The 20,565-nt window shown below is 41.2% G+C and overlaps 1 protein-coding gene and 1 non-coding gene across 3 annotated transcripts in view; both read right to left on the bottom strand.

Moving 5' to 3' along the window:
• EIF2AK4 (eukaryotic translation initiation factor 2 alpha kinase 4) overlaps positions 1–20,565 on the bottom strand; it is a 101,331-nt gene that overhangs the window by 33,850 nt on the left and 46,916 nt on the right. For both annotated transcript variants that reach the window (XM_043919238.1, XM_043919239.1), the window contains exons 12-21: positions 18,344–18,771; positions 17,733–17,802; positions 15,545–15,628; positions 13,252–13,374; positions 11,336–11,440; positions 9,151–9,208; positions 8,351–8,430; positions 4,505–4,606; positions 3,251–3,304; positions 238–474 (exon numbers count right to left, since the gene is read on the bottom strand). In XM_043919238.1, coding sequence (XP_043775173.1) covers positions 238–474; positions 3,251–3,304; positions 4,505–4,606; positions 8,351–8,430; positions 9,151–9,208; positions 11,336–11,440; positions 13,252–13,374; positions 15,545–15,628; positions 17,733–17,802; positions 18,344–18,771 — 1,341 coding nt within the window. The remainder of the gene's footprint in view (positions 1–237; positions 475–3,250; positions 3,305–4,504; positions 4,607–8,350; positions 8,431–9,150; positions 9,209–11,335; positions 11,441–13,251; positions 13,375–15,544; positions 15,629–17,732; positions 17,803–18,343; positions 18,772–20,565) is intronic.
• On the bottom strand, positions 13,725–13,915 carry LOC122706069. The gene has a single exon (XR_006344319.1). It is a non-coding gene; the product is annotated as a U2 spliceosomal RNA (small nuclear RNA).

Raw genomic sequence — 20,565 nt, forward strand, 5'->3', positions numbered from 1 at the left:
TTTAGGAAAAAACCTATAATAAAACCTATAATAACCTATAATAAAAAAGAATCTGAAAAAGAATAGATATATATAACTGAATCACTTTGTTGTATACCTGAAACGATTACAATACTGTAAATCAAACTATGCTTCAATCAAAAAAAAAAAAGAGAATTTATGTTGGAGGCATTAAAGGAACCCAGGAAAATTCAGGAATGAGACTCGATCCTTTTGTCAAGCCACGGCTTACCCCACCTTCAGTATGTCACTGTCGTAGGTGTAGTCGATGGCCGGGGAGATGCGCTGGGCGAAGATCTGGCCCATCATGGTGCGGTAGGCCTTCCCGTCCACGTTGGCCAGGGTGTGGTGCAGCACCTCGTGTAGTTCCGACTCCTCCATCTGGGGCGGGGGCAGCAGCTCGCTCTTGAGCAGTTCCGTGGCCGTGGGCCGCTTCGCCGGATCGTGGTTCAACAGCCAGGAGATGACAGATTTCTACAACACAATACTGGGAATGGGATGCGATGGACGGTGCTCAGGAATTCTCCCAGCAAGCTGGTGGTTGGTTCAGGTCCCAAAGGACACACTTCTTCCCCGTAGATGGTGCATTTTAGTTGGTATTTCTGAAATTTCTGAATTTGTCATTTCCCCGCAATAGTTCATTATGGTCATAGGACTGTGCAACAAGGTAATATTAATATAATATCTTTCATAAAAGGTAGAGGCCCATTTTGTACTTCACTGTTACAAAGGGCCAAAAAAACCTTCAACAACGGCATAGAAGCAAAAGTTAGGCTTTCTAAACACTGTATCTAAAATACAGCTTTTTTGGTACAGTTCTTAAACCAGACAAGATACAAGAACATAAAACAAGCTATTTTTAGGTGCCTAATTTTAGTAGAAAATATAATGCTTAAGAGCTGCTGGAATCCCTAAATCAGTAGAAAACATCTTGTTTTTATGTTATCTGTATCAATACCATCCCCTTGAATTCTCTTCTGTTACTCATTTATTAAACCTTCATAGCTACTACCTGATTAAGCAGGGAACTATTTAAAGATACTATAGTTCCCTGCTTAAATCTTTGAAAGGCCCCAGAATGATTCTGTAATTCTCTTGTTTATAAGGAGTTAGAGGAATAGTTGAGATCAGAAAACCTCAATATAGATGAATCTCATTAAGCACCTTTAATTACATATCTTTAAAATAACCTCCCCCACAATCCTTAATCCTGGTTGAGGCTAGAATTAAAAACACAGGTAATTAATTATTTTTCAAATAAAGAAAGGAACTGACATGATATAACTTTATGAATATATATGTTAAACTGGTAAAAATAATATCCTATTCAGCAAAATCAATAGTAATACTTAATTTCTGTATGTGGCAATAACTGTTATACTCAGTCAATAAGCATTTTCTATGCTGCCTTCTTGCAGATAAAAAGCAACAATGTGACATGGGAGGCAGCAGTGGCAGTGGCTGCAGTGGTTAAGTTCATACAGTTTATATAAGGTTAAGTTTATACATGGTTTATACATGGTTATATATGGTTAAGTTTATCCAGCCCCAGTGCAAATGCTCCGGGGTGCCCAGTAAGCCCTTGTGCTAGGAGGATAATCACTGTCTTGAGAAATGGTCTGTATAGCTGAGCTGTGTCTGCAGTTTAACTACAACACCACACAGGAGCCACCATGTGGGAATGCTGAATAAGACTGACCTCATTACAGGGAAATGCTGTGATTTGAGTATTTACTTATGACACCCTAAAAAACACAGGGAACAGCTCAGTTCAGATCAATGATAATAGCTAGTAAAAGAAGGAGAAACACGACTCAATGTATTTTTTAATGTATGCTCAGTCGCTCAGTCATATCCAACTCTTTGCAACCCCATGGACTGTAGCCTACTAGGCTCCTCTGTCCTGATTTACCAGGCAAGAAAACTGGAGTGGGTGGCTGCTTCCTACTCTAGGCGATCTTCTTGATGCAGGAATCAAAACTTGTGTCTTCTACATTGGCAGGCAGTTTCTTTACCACTGAGCCACCTGGGAAGCCACTTTCTAATGGTTCTTCACTAATTCAACATTTGAGGCAGAATGGGTCCCTCGAACCATAAATAAATGTCATATGTTAAATGCTACCAAATTATAGGATATTAGTGCTAATATAAAATAAAGGATATTTAATATCTCTATTTTACAGGGGAGGAAAATGAGTCTAAAAAAGTTAAGTGACTTGTCTATCCAGATACAAAACTAATAATCAAAAAATAGCAAGTTAATGCAATATTCTAGCTAGGTTTCTCTTCTCAACATTAAAATTTAAATAAGGGATTCTGCCTTGATTATAATTGTTAAGAAATCAGTTTAAGGAATAAATTTCTGCATGTCAAGAGTATTAACCATGGAAGGTTCCTCTAAGGCAAACAGCCAGCACTAAGAAGAAAGGCACATCAGAAGCACTGTAATAAATTCACTCCTTCATATTAGCCAGATGCTAATAATTTACTATGACATACATATACTACAGGGGTTTCCCAGGTTGTGCTAGTGGTAAATAACCCGAATGCCAATGCAAGACATCTAAGAGATATAGGTTTGATCTCTGGGTCGGGAAGATTCCTTGGAGGAGGGCATGGCAATCCACTCCAGTGTTCTTGCCTGGAAAACCCACAGAGAAGCCTGGCGGGCTACAGTCTATAACATAGCAAAGAGTCAGATACAGCTGAAGCCAACTTAGCAGGCATGCACGTGTACACACACACACACACACACACACACACACACACACACACACACGTATTTATAGTATGGAGAAAAAATTATTTTGTTTAAATTACTGTACCATCTGACTATCTAGTCTTCCCCTTTACAATATGAGCTACTTTAACCAACATAAGAGAGGACAAAATTACAGTTTCAAAATGTATTTTCTTTTTCTTAAAGTTTCAAGCTCTATCTCAAACAACGAGCTGTAAGAGTGTTCTCTTTCTTCAATAGCTAAGCCAAAGGTCCAAACAGTACTTCAAAAGCTTGATGAATCACAAAAAAGAACCCTGTAGTTTGTTAATTTTCTATGCCAGCCCTTGGCATTTTTACAGTGTATTTCAAGTCTAAATACATTTAAAGTACTCCATCTTTTGATATTTTCCCCCCACGTTGTTCCCACGACACAAGAGAATGAGTGGCAGAAGATTACTAATTGAAGAAGAAAAATAGTAATTAAAACTCCAGAGTGAGAACACAGTAATTAAAGTATCAGAAAATTACCTGCTTTGCATGCTCTCCATCATCGAAGTCTTCTGGAAACTTAGGCGAAGTGGGCTAAAAAAAATATTATATTCAAGTCAGCAAGCACTTGGCAGACTGCCACATTTTCACAATAAAATGTGAAAGCATTTTATTCACCAGAGGTAAGAAAACCAAATAGAGAAATGAAAATTTGCTAACAAGGGGAGATGGACAAGAAACTCATCTTAAAACCCAATGTCCATCCTTTCAAGGACATACGTATTATTTTAACACTAACTTCACCCAAATAACAACCTAGGTGACAGAAAGCACCTCGTTTGAGAACCAAGTATTTTAACATCTAATGGCTTCAGAGAAAGACAAGAGTAGCTTTATTAAACAAACAAGGGTAAAAACACAAAATGGTCAACACAGAGTAAGAGAAAACCAACATGAAAATCTCTACCCACCCCCTCGAATTTCTCACCTTTCTGGTAAATAAGACCTCAATCATAACATTAACCTGGCAGTTAAACTATCACACTCCTTCCTGAGATACCTCACGGGGTATTCTTAGTCACACTGTGTGTGATTAACACCAACAGACATGCATACTTTGTTCTGCTCTAGGAAGGAGGAGGAAGATTCTCCATCTCTCTTACACAGTAATATGTGAATCTAAATCTTTCTCACGCTAACCTTATTCTCCCCTCATCTTAATGCTGATGCCCATGGGCACCCTTGACCTCACACACTCCAACACTAGTCCTTTTTAGTTTGGGAAGAGGCAGGGATCAAACCCAAGAAGACTGAAGGAGATTTCATTGTGAAAAAAATTCAAGTGGCTGATTTTTACCTCAGACTCCATTTACCTTCTGGTCATAGTGGTATTCTTTAGGCATTACTATATCCGGTGCATTCAGCTGGAACCTTTTAATTTCTAGATCTAAATATTTGCTATCCTTATAACCCCTTCCCACTGCTATAACTGTATTGATATTATGCAAAATTTTAAAATTCCTTTGTTTTATAATCAAGAGGAAATCTCAAAATATTTTAAAAAAGGATAATCTAGCAGTATCTCCAAAAATTAATCAATTTGGGGTAAGTTTCTTATCACAGTAAGTGCATAAGCTGAGATGAATTTCCATTTACTAGAAAACATAGAAAATTACAGCAGGACCACCTCTTTCTACATTATAAATAACAGATAAATACCTGGCACTGAATTCTAATGTCCATACTAAGATTCAGGTTATTGGAAATGGAGGCACTAAAACATCTGATACATACATCTCTGAGTTGGTTGAGAACAAAGATTCTTTCTGAGGCTGTGACCATGGGGTGATAGGACATCTCAAAGAAGATAATCCCCAGGCTGAAGAGATCCACTTTCTGAGGAGGAAAAAGAATTACATTTAGAGCCTGGATATGAAAGCATAATCCAAAAGGAAATTAGAGGATGAGCACTGTTAGATGGGATAATGTTCACCTAAGTGAAAAATAAGCCACATGAGAAAAGATTCACTGTCCTAAAAAAAACCCTGTAAGTATAAAAGAAAGATGAGGTTTTTATATTTAGATGATAAAATATTTGGCATGACTTCAACATTTTTCTTAAAAATTGATTGTAACTGGTTCAGCCCTACCCACAGACATAGATAACCCTTGGCCATACACTTGAGAATAATTATTACAGAGCAAGGACAACTGAGATCTTTAAAAGAGTTAGCTTTGTATCTTTACAGGGCTTCCAGAGTGGTTCAGTGATAAAGAATCCACCTGCAATGCTGCAGATATGGAGACACAGATGCGATCCCTGGGTCGGGAAGATTCCCTGGAGTAGGAAATGGCAACCCACTCCAGTATTCTTGCCTGTAAAATCCCATGGACAGAGAAGCCTGGTGGGCTACAATCTATGGGGACACAAAGAGTTACAACTGAGCAACTAAACAACACAACAACAAAATTGCATTTTTACTGATCATCTCAAAAGGGAAACACAGCACAATCTGCATCTGATAGCAAATATCAGCTACTGATTGCAAAGCCATACTGATGAGCACAGAAGCATAGCACAACAGAAAGATTGTGTGACAAATCCTCACAAAATATGGAAATACAAGTAAAGAGGGTAAAAGGCAAGTCAGTGCAGAGTCTCAGGTAGCGAGCTGCCAAGGGGAAGAGGATGTTCAGAAGGTCCTGTGCCTGTGGCAGCCGAGCACAACCAGGCCAAGGGTAAGACTGCTCATAGTACACTGCACACAGGCACAGAAGCCGTTTGCAAGGAAAACTTGAATGTATTTGGACTCAAGCATTAGTAGGAGAGCCTCTCTAACTAGTGACCGCCAAAGTCTTAAAAACAAACATTCATCATGTCATTTCCTACCCCTTAGCTGTATAAAAATGTGGAATATAGAGAAAAGCACCAAGAATAAAATAGCAACCATCCATAACCCCACTGCCTAAAGATATTTACTACTGATGGCTAAGATATGCCCATTTTGTGCCTTTTAAAAAAATACCTACACACACACACACACTAAAACTAGAACCACAGTGTCATCTGTAACTTTTACTCTCCTAACACAAAAGAATATTTTAATACTATAATGTCATTTTTCTAAAACGTGATTTTAATGACATATTCAATTACATGGAAGCCCCATAATTTAACCAGTTCCCTACTTTTAAACACTTATTATTCCGCACTGTTATAAACAATGCTATGACAGACCCCTTTCACACCAACCTTTTTGGATGTCCCAGGTTGTTTCCTTAGGATACATTTCAAAAGGTGGAAACTCCATTGCCCTCTGGCAAGCTAAACTGGAACGGTGACAGTAAAGGTGCCTCCCCTCCCTCAGGGTGGGCATGCCCATCTCTACACCGCGTCCTCGCCTGGTGTTTGGGGGTCTCCTTCAATTCTGTCACTGCTTGGTGCTCCCCTGTCAGAATCAAAACCCACACTAGAGTTGCCACCACAAGCTTGAAAATATGCTTTGATGCAGACTGCCTGTCTCATGTATTTTAAAAATCTACCCCTATGGGTCTTGCTCTAAGTGATCTATCTCATCTGGGCTCAAGCTTTTAAATCACCATCTGTGTGCTGGTGACTCTCAAATTTATACCTCTGACTTTGACCTTTCTTCTGAACTTGAGTCTTTAGCAGCAGACTGGACCTCTCCAGTCAGATTTCTCATCTGGCATATCCTTCTTTTTTTTTTTTTTTATTAGCTGGAGGTGGCATATCCTTCTTAACATGTCCCAGACAGGGTTTTCTTTGCCATCCTCTCCTCCACCTCCCAGGTCTTTCTTCAGGGTTCCTTGGCTCAGTCAACCACCCTTCCCCTAGCCGCTCCAGGCAGAAAGCTGAGTACTATCCCGTTTCCCTTCCTTTTCCTCACCCAACACCCACTCCATTAGGAAAACTTGTCACTTCCCCTCCAACGTGTATCTCATATCTGCACACTTCAGAGATATCACTTGGCGACAAAGGTCCAGATAGTCAAAGTTATGGTTTTTCCTATAGTCAGGTACAGATGTGAGAGTTGGACCGGAAAGAAGGCTGAGTGCCAAAGAATTGATGCTTTCCAACTGTGGTGCTCGAATAGACTCTTGAGAGTCCCTTGGACAGCAAGAACATCAAACCAGTCAATCCTAAGGGGAATCAACCCTGAATATTCATTGGAATGACTGATGCTGAAGCTGAAGTTCTAATACTTTGGCCACCTGATGCAAAGAGCTTATTCACTGGAAAAGATACTGATGCTGAGAAAGACTGAGGGCAGGAGGAAAAGTGGGTGACAGAGGATGAGAGGGTTGGATGGCATCATTGACTCAATTGACATGAGTTTGAGCAAGCTCCAGAGATAGTGAAGGACAGCGAAGCCTGGCGTGCTGCAGTCCATGGGGTCCCAAAAAGTCAGACACGACTGAGTGACTAAACAAACCCGGTCTCTATTGCCACCACTCCAGTCCCAGCTCAGCTGTGCCATTTGGATTTCTCCAAGGCGTCCGGCAGCAGGTGGAATGAACTCTCTCTCGAGATCCTTCAGGGGCTGCCGGTGCTCACTCCTCATCACGGCCACGCTGGCCCTGCATCACTGACCCTGGCATTCCTCCCAGTTTTGCTCCGCGCCTCGTGCCCCCATGGCTTACCTCACTGTAGCCAGTCTGACCTTTGTGACTGTCCTAAGTGCACCACGCCACGCCAGCTTAAACCCATGCTAACACAGTTCTCTCTGAGGTGCTATTTCCTCTGCTTACCCCTCTCCCCTCCCAGCCAAGCTCCAGGCCCCAACTCTTGTGACTTCTCCCTCTTTTCCTCTTTTATCAGGACAGCCGTCCTCTCGGGGAGGCTTTCTATAGTCAGTCAACCTAAAGATGATGCTCCTTATTGTCCTCTGGTCACTGGATCCCACTTCTTTTCTTCTTAGTTCTTACACAGTTTGTGATTTAAGAATTTTTACTTGTTTGGTTCATCCATCAGTGGACAAGCCCCCTGAAGGCTAGAATAAGATGTCTTATTAATTGATTGCCTTGTTCCCTGTGGTCCCAGGGCCATTAGTTCAAATCTTCTTTAGATGGACAGAAGGACTGTAAGCTCCTCGGCAGCAAGAGTGCCAGCTTCAGTCACTGTCTTTGGGCATCATGCGTCCTACCTGGAACAGTCACTCAATACACACATGATACAGACTTGGACTTCAAGGAGATGAAATGAGTCCATCCTAAAGGAAATCAGTCCCGGATATTCACTGGAAGGACTGATGCTGAAGCTGAAACTCCAATACTTTGGCCACCTGATACGAAGATCTGACTCACTGGAAAAGACCCTGATGCTGGGAAAGATTGAAGGCAGGAGAAGAAGGGGACAACAGAGGATGAGATGGTTGGATGGCATCACGGACTCAATGGACATGAGTTTGAGCAAGCTCTGGGAGTTGGTGATGGACAGGGAAGGCTGGCGTGCTGCAGTCCATGGGGTCGCAAAGAGTCGGACACGACTGAGTGACTGAACTGAACTGACAGACTGCATAAACGAATGTTTCCCGCTATCTCAGCTGGTAACTGAATCCCAAGTGCTGTGATCTTCATCTCTCGAGATCTTTCCTTCCCCTCCCACAGCTTCTTTTTTACCTGGTTGTATGCAGATTTGGTGCTTCCTTGGACCTCAGGGCTTACATATAAAGCAGTGCCAACCATCCCAGTCAAATGACCTGCATGGAAGAAGGCAGGGAAAAGGTGTCTAATAACAGGACTTAGAGATAAGGCAAATTTTTATTAAAAAAAAAAAAGTTTCTTAAGAGTGAGACACAGTCTGTTGACACTATTCACAGGAAGAAGCAGCATACATTTCACCAAGCTGTCAACCCTAAATCATGGCTGGCTGGCCACATACCTTGGCTCTGCTGTGGCAAGAGCAGATCTCAGGCAGGGAGAGCTCAGACAGGCCAGGTCATGAAGCGATCTCCCATTACCACCTGGGGTCACAGCATAACTGCCTGCCCACAGAACCAAATTATTCTAATTGAAGATCTAATTTATTAAGAGTCCTCAAGAACAATCAATATAATGAAAAGGGGAAAAAAATTAAAAGAATATTCATAATTTTGTTAACTTAATGAATAATTATAATTTGCTTTAGAATAAAATCTTTACAAATGAAAAACAGGTTTCAAATTGAGAAATTTTATACTGTATTGCATATTTAAAATTGTCCTGTTCTTAAGTAAGAGGGCAGGGAGAAACTTGGAGGTGATGGATATGATTATGGTGATGTTTTCTTAAGTGTGTATGTACCTCGAAAGGCCTCAAGTTGCATACATTACATACGTACAGCTTTTTGTATGTTTAAAAAAAAAGATAAAAGAGAAAAAAGGAAATTTTGTGGACTGCTTATTAACACACGAATTAAATACACAGTCTTCTGGATTTACCTGAAGGGTCTGATTTAATCAAGTGATCTCCTGATGTATCATCTTGTTTGCCGTCAGCCTAAAAATGTAAGTAAGCCAAATATCAAATTAAAATATTATTCCACAGGAATGGATTATCACTTCCAAATGAAGACTGAATAAAAAATACTACAAAGAATCCAGGACAACTACAATAATGCTTTTCTGAGCTATAAATTTTTTTAGTTCAGTTAGCCTACTAACGTAGGGTTCACTGGAAACCCAATGAAGTCAAGGAGAGGGACAATTCACCACAGACCTCCTTCATGGCAGCAACCCCTTAAAGTTTACCAAAACTAATTTATTTTCATATTTCAAATCAGAATCTATTTACTGGAAAGAGTAAAAGAAGACTAATAACAACAAACTCACTTTTTAACTTTCCCACTGCTATTACTTTATCTGGATCAATTTTCACTCTTCTCTCCCAGAGGCTGGTCACCAAATGTATCCCTACAGAGCTGCTAATACCTCTTGGGGAGCCTTGCCTCCTCCACACATCTGTGACAGTGCTGTCTTGCATTAACCCGAATCACTATTTTTCTGACATCACTCCATGGATTCCTGTTATAAGCACTGCCACAGATAACAACAGCTGTAACATTCTCAGAGCTGGGCACTGTTCCAGGGCTCACCTAAATTCTTATTTTATTGTGGTGACAACTCTGAATTCGGTACTTATATTAGTCATATGTTTTAGAAAAGAGACTACGAAGTTAAATAACTTACCCAAGGTTTCTGACCCAGGGCAGTGGGCATCCAGAACTTGAGCTCTTATCTACTTCATGCGCATGTGATCAGTCGCTCAGCTGTGTTTGACTCTTTGCAACCCCATGAACTGTAGCCTGGCAGGCTCCTTTGCCCATGGAATTTCCCAGGCAAGATACTGGAGTGAGTTGCCATCTCCTTCTCCAGGGGATCTTTCCGACCCAGGGATTGAACTTGCGTCTCCCGCGTTTTCTGCACTGGCAGGCAGATTCTTTACCACTGTGCCACCTGGGAAGTCCCCCTTATAGGGGGAGGCCCCTATAGACTAAAGGCCGACAGACATAGACTGAATGTCTGTTTATAGACTAAAGCCAACAGACATAGACTGTCTATAGACTAAAGACTAAAGCTGACAGACACTGGCTATAGACTAAAGCCAAGACATCAAATTAAATTTGTTCGTTTGGTCTTAGCACTCTGAATTCCCCGCCATTCTGGTCAGGATCACGTCCTTACTGTCCCCCTTTCACTCCCTCCCTCTCCGTTCCTTCTAATGTCACCTTCTAATTTAGCTCCTTTGGTGCTTCTCACCATTAATTTCTTCCTCTGACCACCCTTAGAATTAACTGTGTTTACCACAGACTTTGGTGCCTTAAGCTCTGGCTCATGATGTTAAGTAAAATTCTCCCCCTAGTATTTAATCACCTCCAAGAATCCCTAACCTTAAGCCATCTTCTTTCATGGTTCCCCTACACACTCATAGTTTCAACCAACCAGACAACAGGCTGGCCTTCAACAGTCACGTCTGCTTACCCCAGGGCCTTTGCTTATTATTTCTGTTGGAACCCCTGACTCCGGTGTCACCAGGCCCTGCCCTCGGTCCCAGCCTACTGGACTCCCACCTGTACTTTCAGGCCCATCTGAAATGCTCTTTTCTCTATACAGTCTTTCTTTATCCTCATAACCATATGTAAATCTTCACTCTTTTAATCTTATATGACTATTTCTCTCACATTATTTTAGCTTTGTTTATTAAACTACAAGGTTGTGAATAACATTAATACTTTCTGACTTATGCTGTCTAGAACTCATTCTCCTGATGTTTCATGGTTTTTGAATCTTATTTCCTTAAGTTAAAAGTCCCTAGAGTGTAAAACATCTTGCCCAGTGTCTGGCATGGTAGACAAAAATACCAAATCATTTCATAAAGTATTATATGCCTTTGCCCTAAACATCACCCACAAACTAATAATTGTATGTCTCTCAAGTGGAATGCACTCACTAAAACATATTCACAATCTCAAAGTCTGCAAGATAATTTGCAGCCACCCCTTCACACTTGTCAGCTTCCTGGGGATCACACAGCAGAGTTCAGGGAACTCATGAGAATGTTAGAAGACAGGATAATCAAGGTACATGTGTCCGTTTTTAGGCACACTTGAATAAAAAAAATACTCACAGCAAAGGCTAGATGGTCGGTCGCCAAACCAAAATCACCTATTTTGACGTGGTCATCAGAATCCAAAAAAATGTTGACAGGCTTCAAATCTCGGTGAATCATTCCCTGATGGAAGAGAGCAAAGAAACCAACAATATTTTTTCCTAAGAACAGCTTATATTATTCCTGTTTCCTCGTTTAAAAGGACAACCTAGTGATAAACATTGGATGAGGCCATATCCTGCAGACCATGCTAGTCTAGGCTGTCTGGCCTCTGTAATGTCTCCTGACCGCCTTTGCCACCCTCTCCCAGTCGACCTGCTGGTGGTCCTGATCAGGTCTGATCCAAACGGTTCCCTTTGGCATCCTTCTATCAGACTTTCAATGATCTTTCTCTCTACTGCATCATATCTCCCTGTTCTGGTCAGGGAGACAAACACCATTTTCATTTCTTCCTCTATATATAAACTCAGTTCAGTTCAGTTCAGTTCAGTCACTCAGTCGTGTCCGACTCTTTGCGACCCCATGAATCGCAGAATGCCAGGCATCCCTGTCCATCACCAACTCCCGGAATCTACGCAAACTCATGTCCATTGAGTTGATGATGCCATCCAGCCATCTCATCCTCTGTCGTCCCCTTCTCCTCCTGCCCCCAATCCCTCCCAGCATAAGGGTCTTTTCTAATGAGTCAAGTCTTTGCATGAGGTGGCCAAAGTATTGGAGTTTCAGCTTCAGCATCAGTCCTTCCAATGAACACCCAGGACTGATCTCCTTTAGGATGGACTGGTTGGATCTCCTTGCAATCCAAGGGACTCTCAAGAGTCTCCTCCAACATCACAGTTCAAAAGCATCAATTTTTCGGCACTCAGCTTTCTTCACAGTCCAATTCTCACATCCATACATGACCACTGGAAAAACTATAGCCTTGACCAGACGGACCTTTGCTGGCAAAGCAATGTCTCTGATTTTTAATATGCTATCTAGGTTGGTCACAACTTTCTAAACTAGACATCTGTGAATTATAGTCCTGGTCTTTTAGTATAAATATAGTACAGTATAAACATTTTAAGGTTAAAGAAACTTGAGGCACAGGGAAAAAAAAACATATTTATGCTAATGCATTAGACAAGCTCATGTTTAAAATGTAAGCTGCGTCTTATCCCGAAGCTAGGTCCATCAGCATTTACACCATGATGACAATTTCTAGTTTTAAAGTGACATTTGATACACATGGCAAGCTATGTTACTCAGTCTCATCTCTGCTCTTGCTAGATGACTTTCTGGTTTTCCATGTTCCTAGGAAGGGCAGCACTGAGTCAGAATCACATACCTTGGCGTGAATCAATTATACTCTCACTTTATCTAAACCACTCAGGGAATCATCCTCACCTTCCATACTTCTTCAATTATTCCACCTAACCCACAGGCTGGCAGACCTTTTCTGTAAAGGGTCAGATAGTAAATCTTTGAGGTTTTATGGGCCACACAGGCTCTGTCACAACTACTTAACTATACAGCAGCAGCACAAGCATAGCCACGGGCCACACACCAACTGTCAGGACAACATGACTGATGGACATGCACTTGAATTTCACAGAATTTTCAGGTGTCATGAAATATTACCCTTCTTTCAATTTTTTTTACAACCACTTAAAAATGTAAAAGCCAGCCTTAGCTCACAGGCTGAACAGAAGTGGGTAGGGATCCTGTGGATGCCATAGTTTGCTGACCCCTGTCCTATCCTTCAACGTTTTCTTTGAACTGTGAGGTTTTATGCTATTTTCTTATCTTTTGATATGTTCTATTTCCTGTAAAAATAGATTATTTCATAATACCCATAATTTCCCCCTCTATTTCAGTTTTTCTCAAGTCTCACATTTACTTTTGTTACAAATTTTATGTGAAATATCTCAGATGTGAAATGTTGCCAAGCTTACTTTCTCATGGATATAAGCCAATCCATCCAGAATCTCTCGGAAAAGCCTCCAGAGCCTGACAGTGTCTCGATACAGTCCCTGGTCAATGGTGTCTCGTAAAGTGCTCTTCTCACAGTACTCCATCTATAGAGAAGAACAAACCAGGCAGGATTTGATGACAGAGTTTCAGTCAAGGAGAACAATGGCAATTACTGTAATCCTGTATTTTAAAACATGTACCACAGATTTTAAGTACTTACAGGAAAGGCTTATCTTTTTTTAATTAAAAAAGAAAACAATAGTATAAAAAAAAAAAACTGGGGGGAAGAAGCATAATCTTAGCACTCCAACAAAATCATTCTTATTTTTCTTATTATTGTTCATTAAAAAATAAGACTTTAAAAGCCTTGTCACAAGTAATACAAAAACAGTTAGAATTAAATAAAATTTTATTTAGTTTTTTTTTTTTCTTTTTTCTTTTTATTTTTTTTGTTTTTTGGTGCACCGTTCCTGGAAGTACTGCAATACCAGGTCGATGCGTGGAGTGGACGGAGCAAGCTCCTATTCCAACTCCCAGCTCCAAAAATCCATCCAATATATTGTCCTCGGATAGAGGACGTATCAGACATTAAACTGATAAGAACAGATACTACACTTGATCTTAGCCAAAAGGCCGAGAAGCGATTTAGTTTTATAAGATCATTTCCAAGCCCACATTTTCAAGAAGGGCTAATTAGTAATTACATGATGTCACTAGCTTCTCTCATCTGTACGTTAAATTAATGACAATGGCCTTCAAGTCTAGAGTGAAACGCTGTAAATATCAAAATATTCAAGAAAGGGCTCTATCTCATCCTGTTTGACTGTATTAACCTATCAGAAAACAATGCAATGTCATTTAAGTCTTAGGTCAACATATAGCATTTGATTTATGAAACCAGACTGTATGTTTCAAACTAGCATCAAAGTTGAGATTTCTCATGGAGGATTTTTTTGTTATTGCTTTTAAAGAGAGGAACATGTCATTTTAAAAGAGAGAAATACCCTCTCAGACTCAGAATGACATCTACAAATTCTGACTTGTCTTCCAGAGGGCCTCTGCCTCCTACACCATGCTGGTACCCGCACTTCACACACCTCCCTTACGTACTTCCGCCTCACTGTAACTGTTCAGAGTCCTGGAATGGAGAAGCTACTCAACAGTTAGCAGTTTGGGGGACAAACACTTTACCATGAGTGTGAGTGGTTTATGTCAGGAAAAACCTAAAACCAGCTGCAGCTTCTGTAAGGTAGCCACCTAACTAACCTCTTTTGAAACATTACACTTGTCTGAGGGTTCCTTCTTTGGCATAGTACTGAATCCCACATTTAAAGATCTGCCTCCTTGCAGATGTGATTGAAAACACTAATAATGACCCATAGTCCTGTGTTCTTGGGCAAGAGGCACGTTTTCCTCTTTGGTTTGCGGCTGTCCCTCTGCTGACAGGCTCCCAACTGTCCAGAATGTGCCCCTTGGGAGAGGGAGCAGGACAAAGGCTTCCCTTTAGCAATGCCTCATTGGAGCTGCTTCTCCTCTCCCTCAGGGGTTCCAGGACAAGCCACTTTCCTAAAGCCAGGCTGGTGTGTCTTCTGTGCACATGAGGATGCTATATGCCTTGTAACTTACTTGCCCAGATTTAACTTGTTAGACAAAACAGAATTTCTGTACATGTACATTCTAGCGCCTGTGGCCTCGGGTATGGTTCTAATTACTTTACACACATTACTGTGTTTATTCCTCACAAGTCATTAAAGTTTAGAAAGTGAAAGTTTAGTCGCTCAGTCGTGTCCGACTCTTTGGGACCCCATGGACTGTAGCCTACCAGGCTCCTCCATCCACTGGATTTTCTAGGCAAGAATACTGGAGCGGGTTGCCATTGCCTTCTCCAGAGGATCTTGGTACCTGCTATTGTTTAATTTACAGGTGATTAAATTAAATTACAGGTGATTAAATGTCCCAGAACCCTGGCACACAGGATGCTGAAGAACTTTGCCTGAGCTCACATAGCTGTGACTGGTGGATCCAGGAAGTGAACTTCCACAATCCAGGTGAGCTTAGAACTGGAAACCACTGCCTTATGCTGTCTGTTGCTCTGGTACCAGGGAGCTCGGGTTCAAGGCTGAGGGAAAGGGCCTCCATTCTGCAATCCTCTCTGGCCAATTCATCCCTGGCAGTGCTGCTGAGCCCTCTTCTGCTCGCTCTCATCTCTCAAAACCTACTCGGCAGCGACTCCTGGGAGTTGCTGAGTCACTGAGCTGTGTGCTAGGGCCTCACCTGGATGTACAGGTAGTGCACAGCCTCGGTGGTGGCTGGTGGCTCACTTTCATGACAACTGTTCTTTCCATTGCAATCTTCATCCTAACCCAAGAGGAACACAAGAGAGCTCAAAATGAGGCTGAAATGAAACAAGGTCATTACCGTCACCAAGTCATTTATGCCCGCCCTACCGCATACACAGCCATCATGCTGCCTTGGAGGGTAGGTCTGTGAGCAGAACAACCAGTCCTTTTTGACGCTCACTGCACTTAAAAGGCAACTTTGCCAATACCAGAATCTAACGCATAGTTTATAGGTCTATTACTGTATAGAACAATGAAAGGGACAACAGGAAATAGGTATTAAAGGTGCACGATCCACAGAAAGATTCGAAGTCAATTCCTTCTTACCACTGATATCTTCCTACGGGTAAGAAGGGTTAGAATGTATACAGGTTTATATTTTAAGGCTGCAGTTTTACTGGAATGTCACCTTTGATGGTGGGCTTCCTTTGGAAACAGAAGATGAGAAATCCATCTTTAACTAAAACAATTTAAACATGATCATGTTACCAAATGGCACATTGCCCTTGGCTACAGCACTAAAGAACCATCACCCAGTTGCCACTTAGAGTGACCAATCCCCCACACCACTTTTCCACACGGCTGTCCCCTATAGCTATTTTTCTAACTCATGTCCCTTCAAAAAAATTCTTTCTTCTTCTAAAAGACACATTACTCTTTCCTACCCACAAGTATGAAAAAATATTAGGTAGTATTTGACTGTTTCTGATTTGCATTTTTTTGTGTGGAAACATTTTTCAATGTTTTATTTATTAAAGGAAAAATAACTCATTATGGAAACAATCAGGTTCTACTTTTTTTGTGTGTGGGGGGGGAGTGGGTAGAGGTGGATCTTAGTTTCCTGACCAGTGATCGAACACTGGGCCCTCAGCAGTGAAAGCTCAGAGTCCTAACCACTGAATCACCAGGGAATTCTCCAAATTCTACTCTTGAATTATTTATTCATTCTAGGGATTATCTGTAGAAAATTGTTAATCTCTTAGAGGCTTCTACCCATCAATGAGAGTGCCCCATAGGATATCTCACTTACTTGAGCAAAGCCAGAATTGTAAATTTGGTGCCCCTTAATAATTAAATGCATAACTAATGCTAAAACCAAAGCAGTTAGCTTAGATTACTTATGCTATTATTCCTTAAACTTCCTCAGGGGTTTAAGGGAGATTTTAATAGAAAAGAGAAGTACTTACAAAAAATGCTGGCTAATGCATTCAAACCTCATTCAAACCAATTTAACTGCTTATCTAAGACAGTCTATGTGTAGACTTAGCTTTATCTACTGTGAATGCACCCTGCTTGTAACTCTATTTTTGGTAATAAAGTCATGTATCCAGTCCCCAGCTACAGAAGCTTTCTCTAGCAACTACCGACAGCCCTAGAGATCACAAAGCCTCACCCTGAACTCCAGGTCATCAGCACTGAGGGGCTCTGCTGGCCTGGGTGAAGGAAGATACAGAACTGAGTGGGGTCCAAGGCTTAAAGCGGTGCTTTCAAATCTTTCAGACCATGTTATATTTTACAATACCATACTCATAAGAGACAAGTCCTGTGAGCAGTTTACCTTTAGTAGTGTTAGGCATTTTGCATTCTATACTCCTCTCTATAGCACTGAAAATAAAATGAAGCTGGTTGTAACCCTTGAAACTGATTTTATAACCTGTTACAGGATCATGACCTACAGTGTTAAAACACTGTTCTAGAGGATGGTTTATGAGAGTAAGTCATCAAGATTATAACTGATGTGAGAGAGACCCACATTAACTCCACAATTAGGCTGTTTATCTCCCCAAATAATTTGCATTCAACCTTCATTCCCAACCACATGTTTCCCCAAGTCCTCTAGGAAATGGTTTTCACTAAAAGCAAAGCAAAACAAAAAACCCAGCATGTCAATTTATTCCTTTCTTCTAAAAGCAGGCATGTTTTATTTTGTGGATAAATTAAGACATATAAGTAATCACCTGGGTAGTGTATTTTAAATAATCATGCTTTTTAAATTGACAGTTTCTATATTTGCATATCAGATTAAGGCTTTACTATTTTACCTGAGGTGTATAACTTCAAACATTTGCTATGTCCCCATCCCATGAAGAATAAAATGGTATCATTTCCATTTATATATTTACCTGATTCTGGCTTTTACTGTTCTCATCTTCATTGTCAAAGATGATATCACTGTCAGAATCTGAAGCAGGTCTTAAAAAAAGAATTAGTGAAAGACTAAAGAAACCAAATTCCCTGTTATATATATAAATCAATAGCTAGGGGTCATAATAAACTGCATCCAATCAGATACAATGAAATAAAACCATGAATGTAAATAACTAGGATGGATTCTGAGATGAATTAAACTTTATTTTAGGACCATTAATTATTGGTTCTGTAACCCTTTTTAGAACTGCAGTAGGCCCCATGTCAAGACTTCAAATTAGTTCCTTTATTTCCAGAGTTAGAAGCTCTTATCTAAAAAGAATACTCTTTAAAAAATCCTATTAAATGTATTAACAGGAAGAATTGGAAGAAGTTTCTACTTTTCCTTCCTCCAGGACTTGGATTTTGGAGATCTCTTGAAGATAGCAGGAGGTAAAAAAAAAATCTTTGGACTGAATTTGGTTCCTCTCTAAAATAAGTTCCATGTACAGGTATTCCCACTCGGTCTACAGGACTGGATTTCTAACCTAGTCCCCTTCGCCTGCCCGGGCCTGGCAGGGAGGCAGGATGCGCCCGGGGCTCTTACAGGAAGGACTGTGAGAAGACGCCCTGCTCCTCGTCATCGTCCTCGTCGCTGCTGGAGTCTGGGCCTGCGGCGGGGAAGCGGGTGCTGGCCGAGCGCTCCCCGGACGTGCTCCACTCCACCGAGCTGCTGAGGATGGGCGGCGGCGCAGCCGCCTCCACGCTGCCCGGGCCGTCCGGGTCGCTGTCGCCCGCTGGCTGGGTTAAGGCTTGCCCGTCCTGGGCCTGGGGCCCCGAGTTCGGGGGCGGGGTCGCCGGGCCCGCCGGCCGCTCATGTCTCTCGATCCAGGCATTGTAGTAACGCACGATGTTCTCATGGTGGAGGCGCGACAGCAGCGTCACCTCGCCCTTGATCCTGCGGAAGTGCCTGCTGGCCGGGTTGATGGGGATGCGCTTCACCGCGTAGCAGCAGCCGTCCAGCTTGTTCTGCACCTGCCGCGCGAAAGGGAAGGAAGAGGGGTCCAGCGGGTCAGCCACTCGGAACTGCACAAGGATTGGCATTCCTACTGCGCCAGCCCGCCCCTCCCAGGGGAACCCCTTAGCCAGAATCCACAGCTACAGTCGAGGACCACACATCTGAAGCTCTTAGGCTGAACAAAGTTGTGACTGCCAAAAACTTAGAAAACATCTCACCCCAAGCTAGATACATTTAGCTTGCTAGGAGACTCTGAGGAAAAACATAATATCCATTTTACTGTATAAGCCTTTTGGAGAGGAGGTGGCACACACCATGGCAGGCAGGATTCATGGCACTGGGGATGGAACACAAACCCCCTGCAGCAGAGGCATGGATTCATAAGCTCCATTTTAATTTACTCACAATTATATCCCTGCCTTTCCAATATCACATCTGCTATCTAAATTTCCAAGTAAGCCTTGTTGCTTTTCCAACTTTGTTTTTAAAAAATTATTTATAAACTCAGTATAAAGTTTTAGAACGTGATTTTAGTTTCTTTCCAATATTTTTTTTACACTTAAAGTCACTAAACACAAACTGAACTCCAATAGTTTTAACAGACCTGCATGCAAATTCTAAACATCAGCTTATAAAGAACTTGGGCAAATGACAATTGCCTTGAAACTCATTTTTTTAAACTATAAAATGGAACTTATACCACTGTCCTTACCTCAAAGGTGACTGAAGATTAAATGAAGTGATGTGAGTGAAGCACCTGTATCAAGGCCTCACAGAGAAAAGTGCTCAGTAAATATTAATAAAAGTAACTGGCAATAACACATTTACTGCCCATTGATTTTTATTACTAAGATTGAATATTTACAATTGATGTTATGTAAGGAAACTAGAACAATACAATTAAGAATAAAAGAAAAATACAAGAAAACATTTCAAAGGCAAATCTCCGTATATTACATAGAGGCATCCTTACCCTGGGCAGTTTCACTACACAATTGAATTGACTGAAGAATTTTATTTAAAACTTTGTTTTCTGAACATTCCAATCCCAACCATGCAGGTCAACTGAAGTGATAAAAACTAACAACTTGCCCAAAGCAGAGGGAGAAACCAGTTGGTTACAAAAGATAGCATCATTCTCTTGCTTGGCTCATGGGCTTCAATTTCTATACCAAAACTACTTTTAGGAATGAGAAAGGAATACTATAAAAATGAGTTTCAGATTATCTTTTTTGGGGGTATAAAAACAGTGGTACAAAAGATGTTTTTGAGTAAAACAGGTCAGTCTGAATGCTTGTTGATATTTCTTAGTGATGCATGCAACCTCAGGCAAATAACTTCTCTGAGCCTCAGTTCCCTCATCTGGAAAATGGGATAATACCTATTCTATAAGAATATCACAAGATTAAAAGACAAGGTTTGTGAGCCACCTAGCACAAGCCTCAAATAGGGCATGTGCACTCCAAAAATGACAGCCCTTTTACTGCCATGTTAATAGAGTGGAGGATGGTGGGAAGTTTTGGCACTGTTTTTCAACCTTACGTCTCCGTATATATCACACATATCACATATATAACCAAGCAGGGCTCCATAGGGCCTTCCCAGGATAAATCAGCCATGAAGTCCCCAGCCTGCCTCTTGTTTGTAGAAACGCTTGAGTCACAAAAGGCTGCTCAATAAAGAATGTGAACACAGAGTGACCAAAAATTAGTAGTTGGGCCAGGAGAACTGGGATGATTTAAAAAGTGAATCAGCCATAGAGCAGTCACAGACTCTTTAGTTCTTTCCTGAAGGACACAGATAACAGTGTC

The sequence above is a fragment of the Cervus elaphus genome, chromosome 12, assembly GCF_910594005.1.
Source record: "Cervus elaphus chromosome 12, mCerEla1.1, whole genome shotgun sequence".
NCBI lineage: Eukaryota > Metazoa > Chordata > Mammalia > Artiodactyla > Cervidae > Cervus > Cervus elaphus.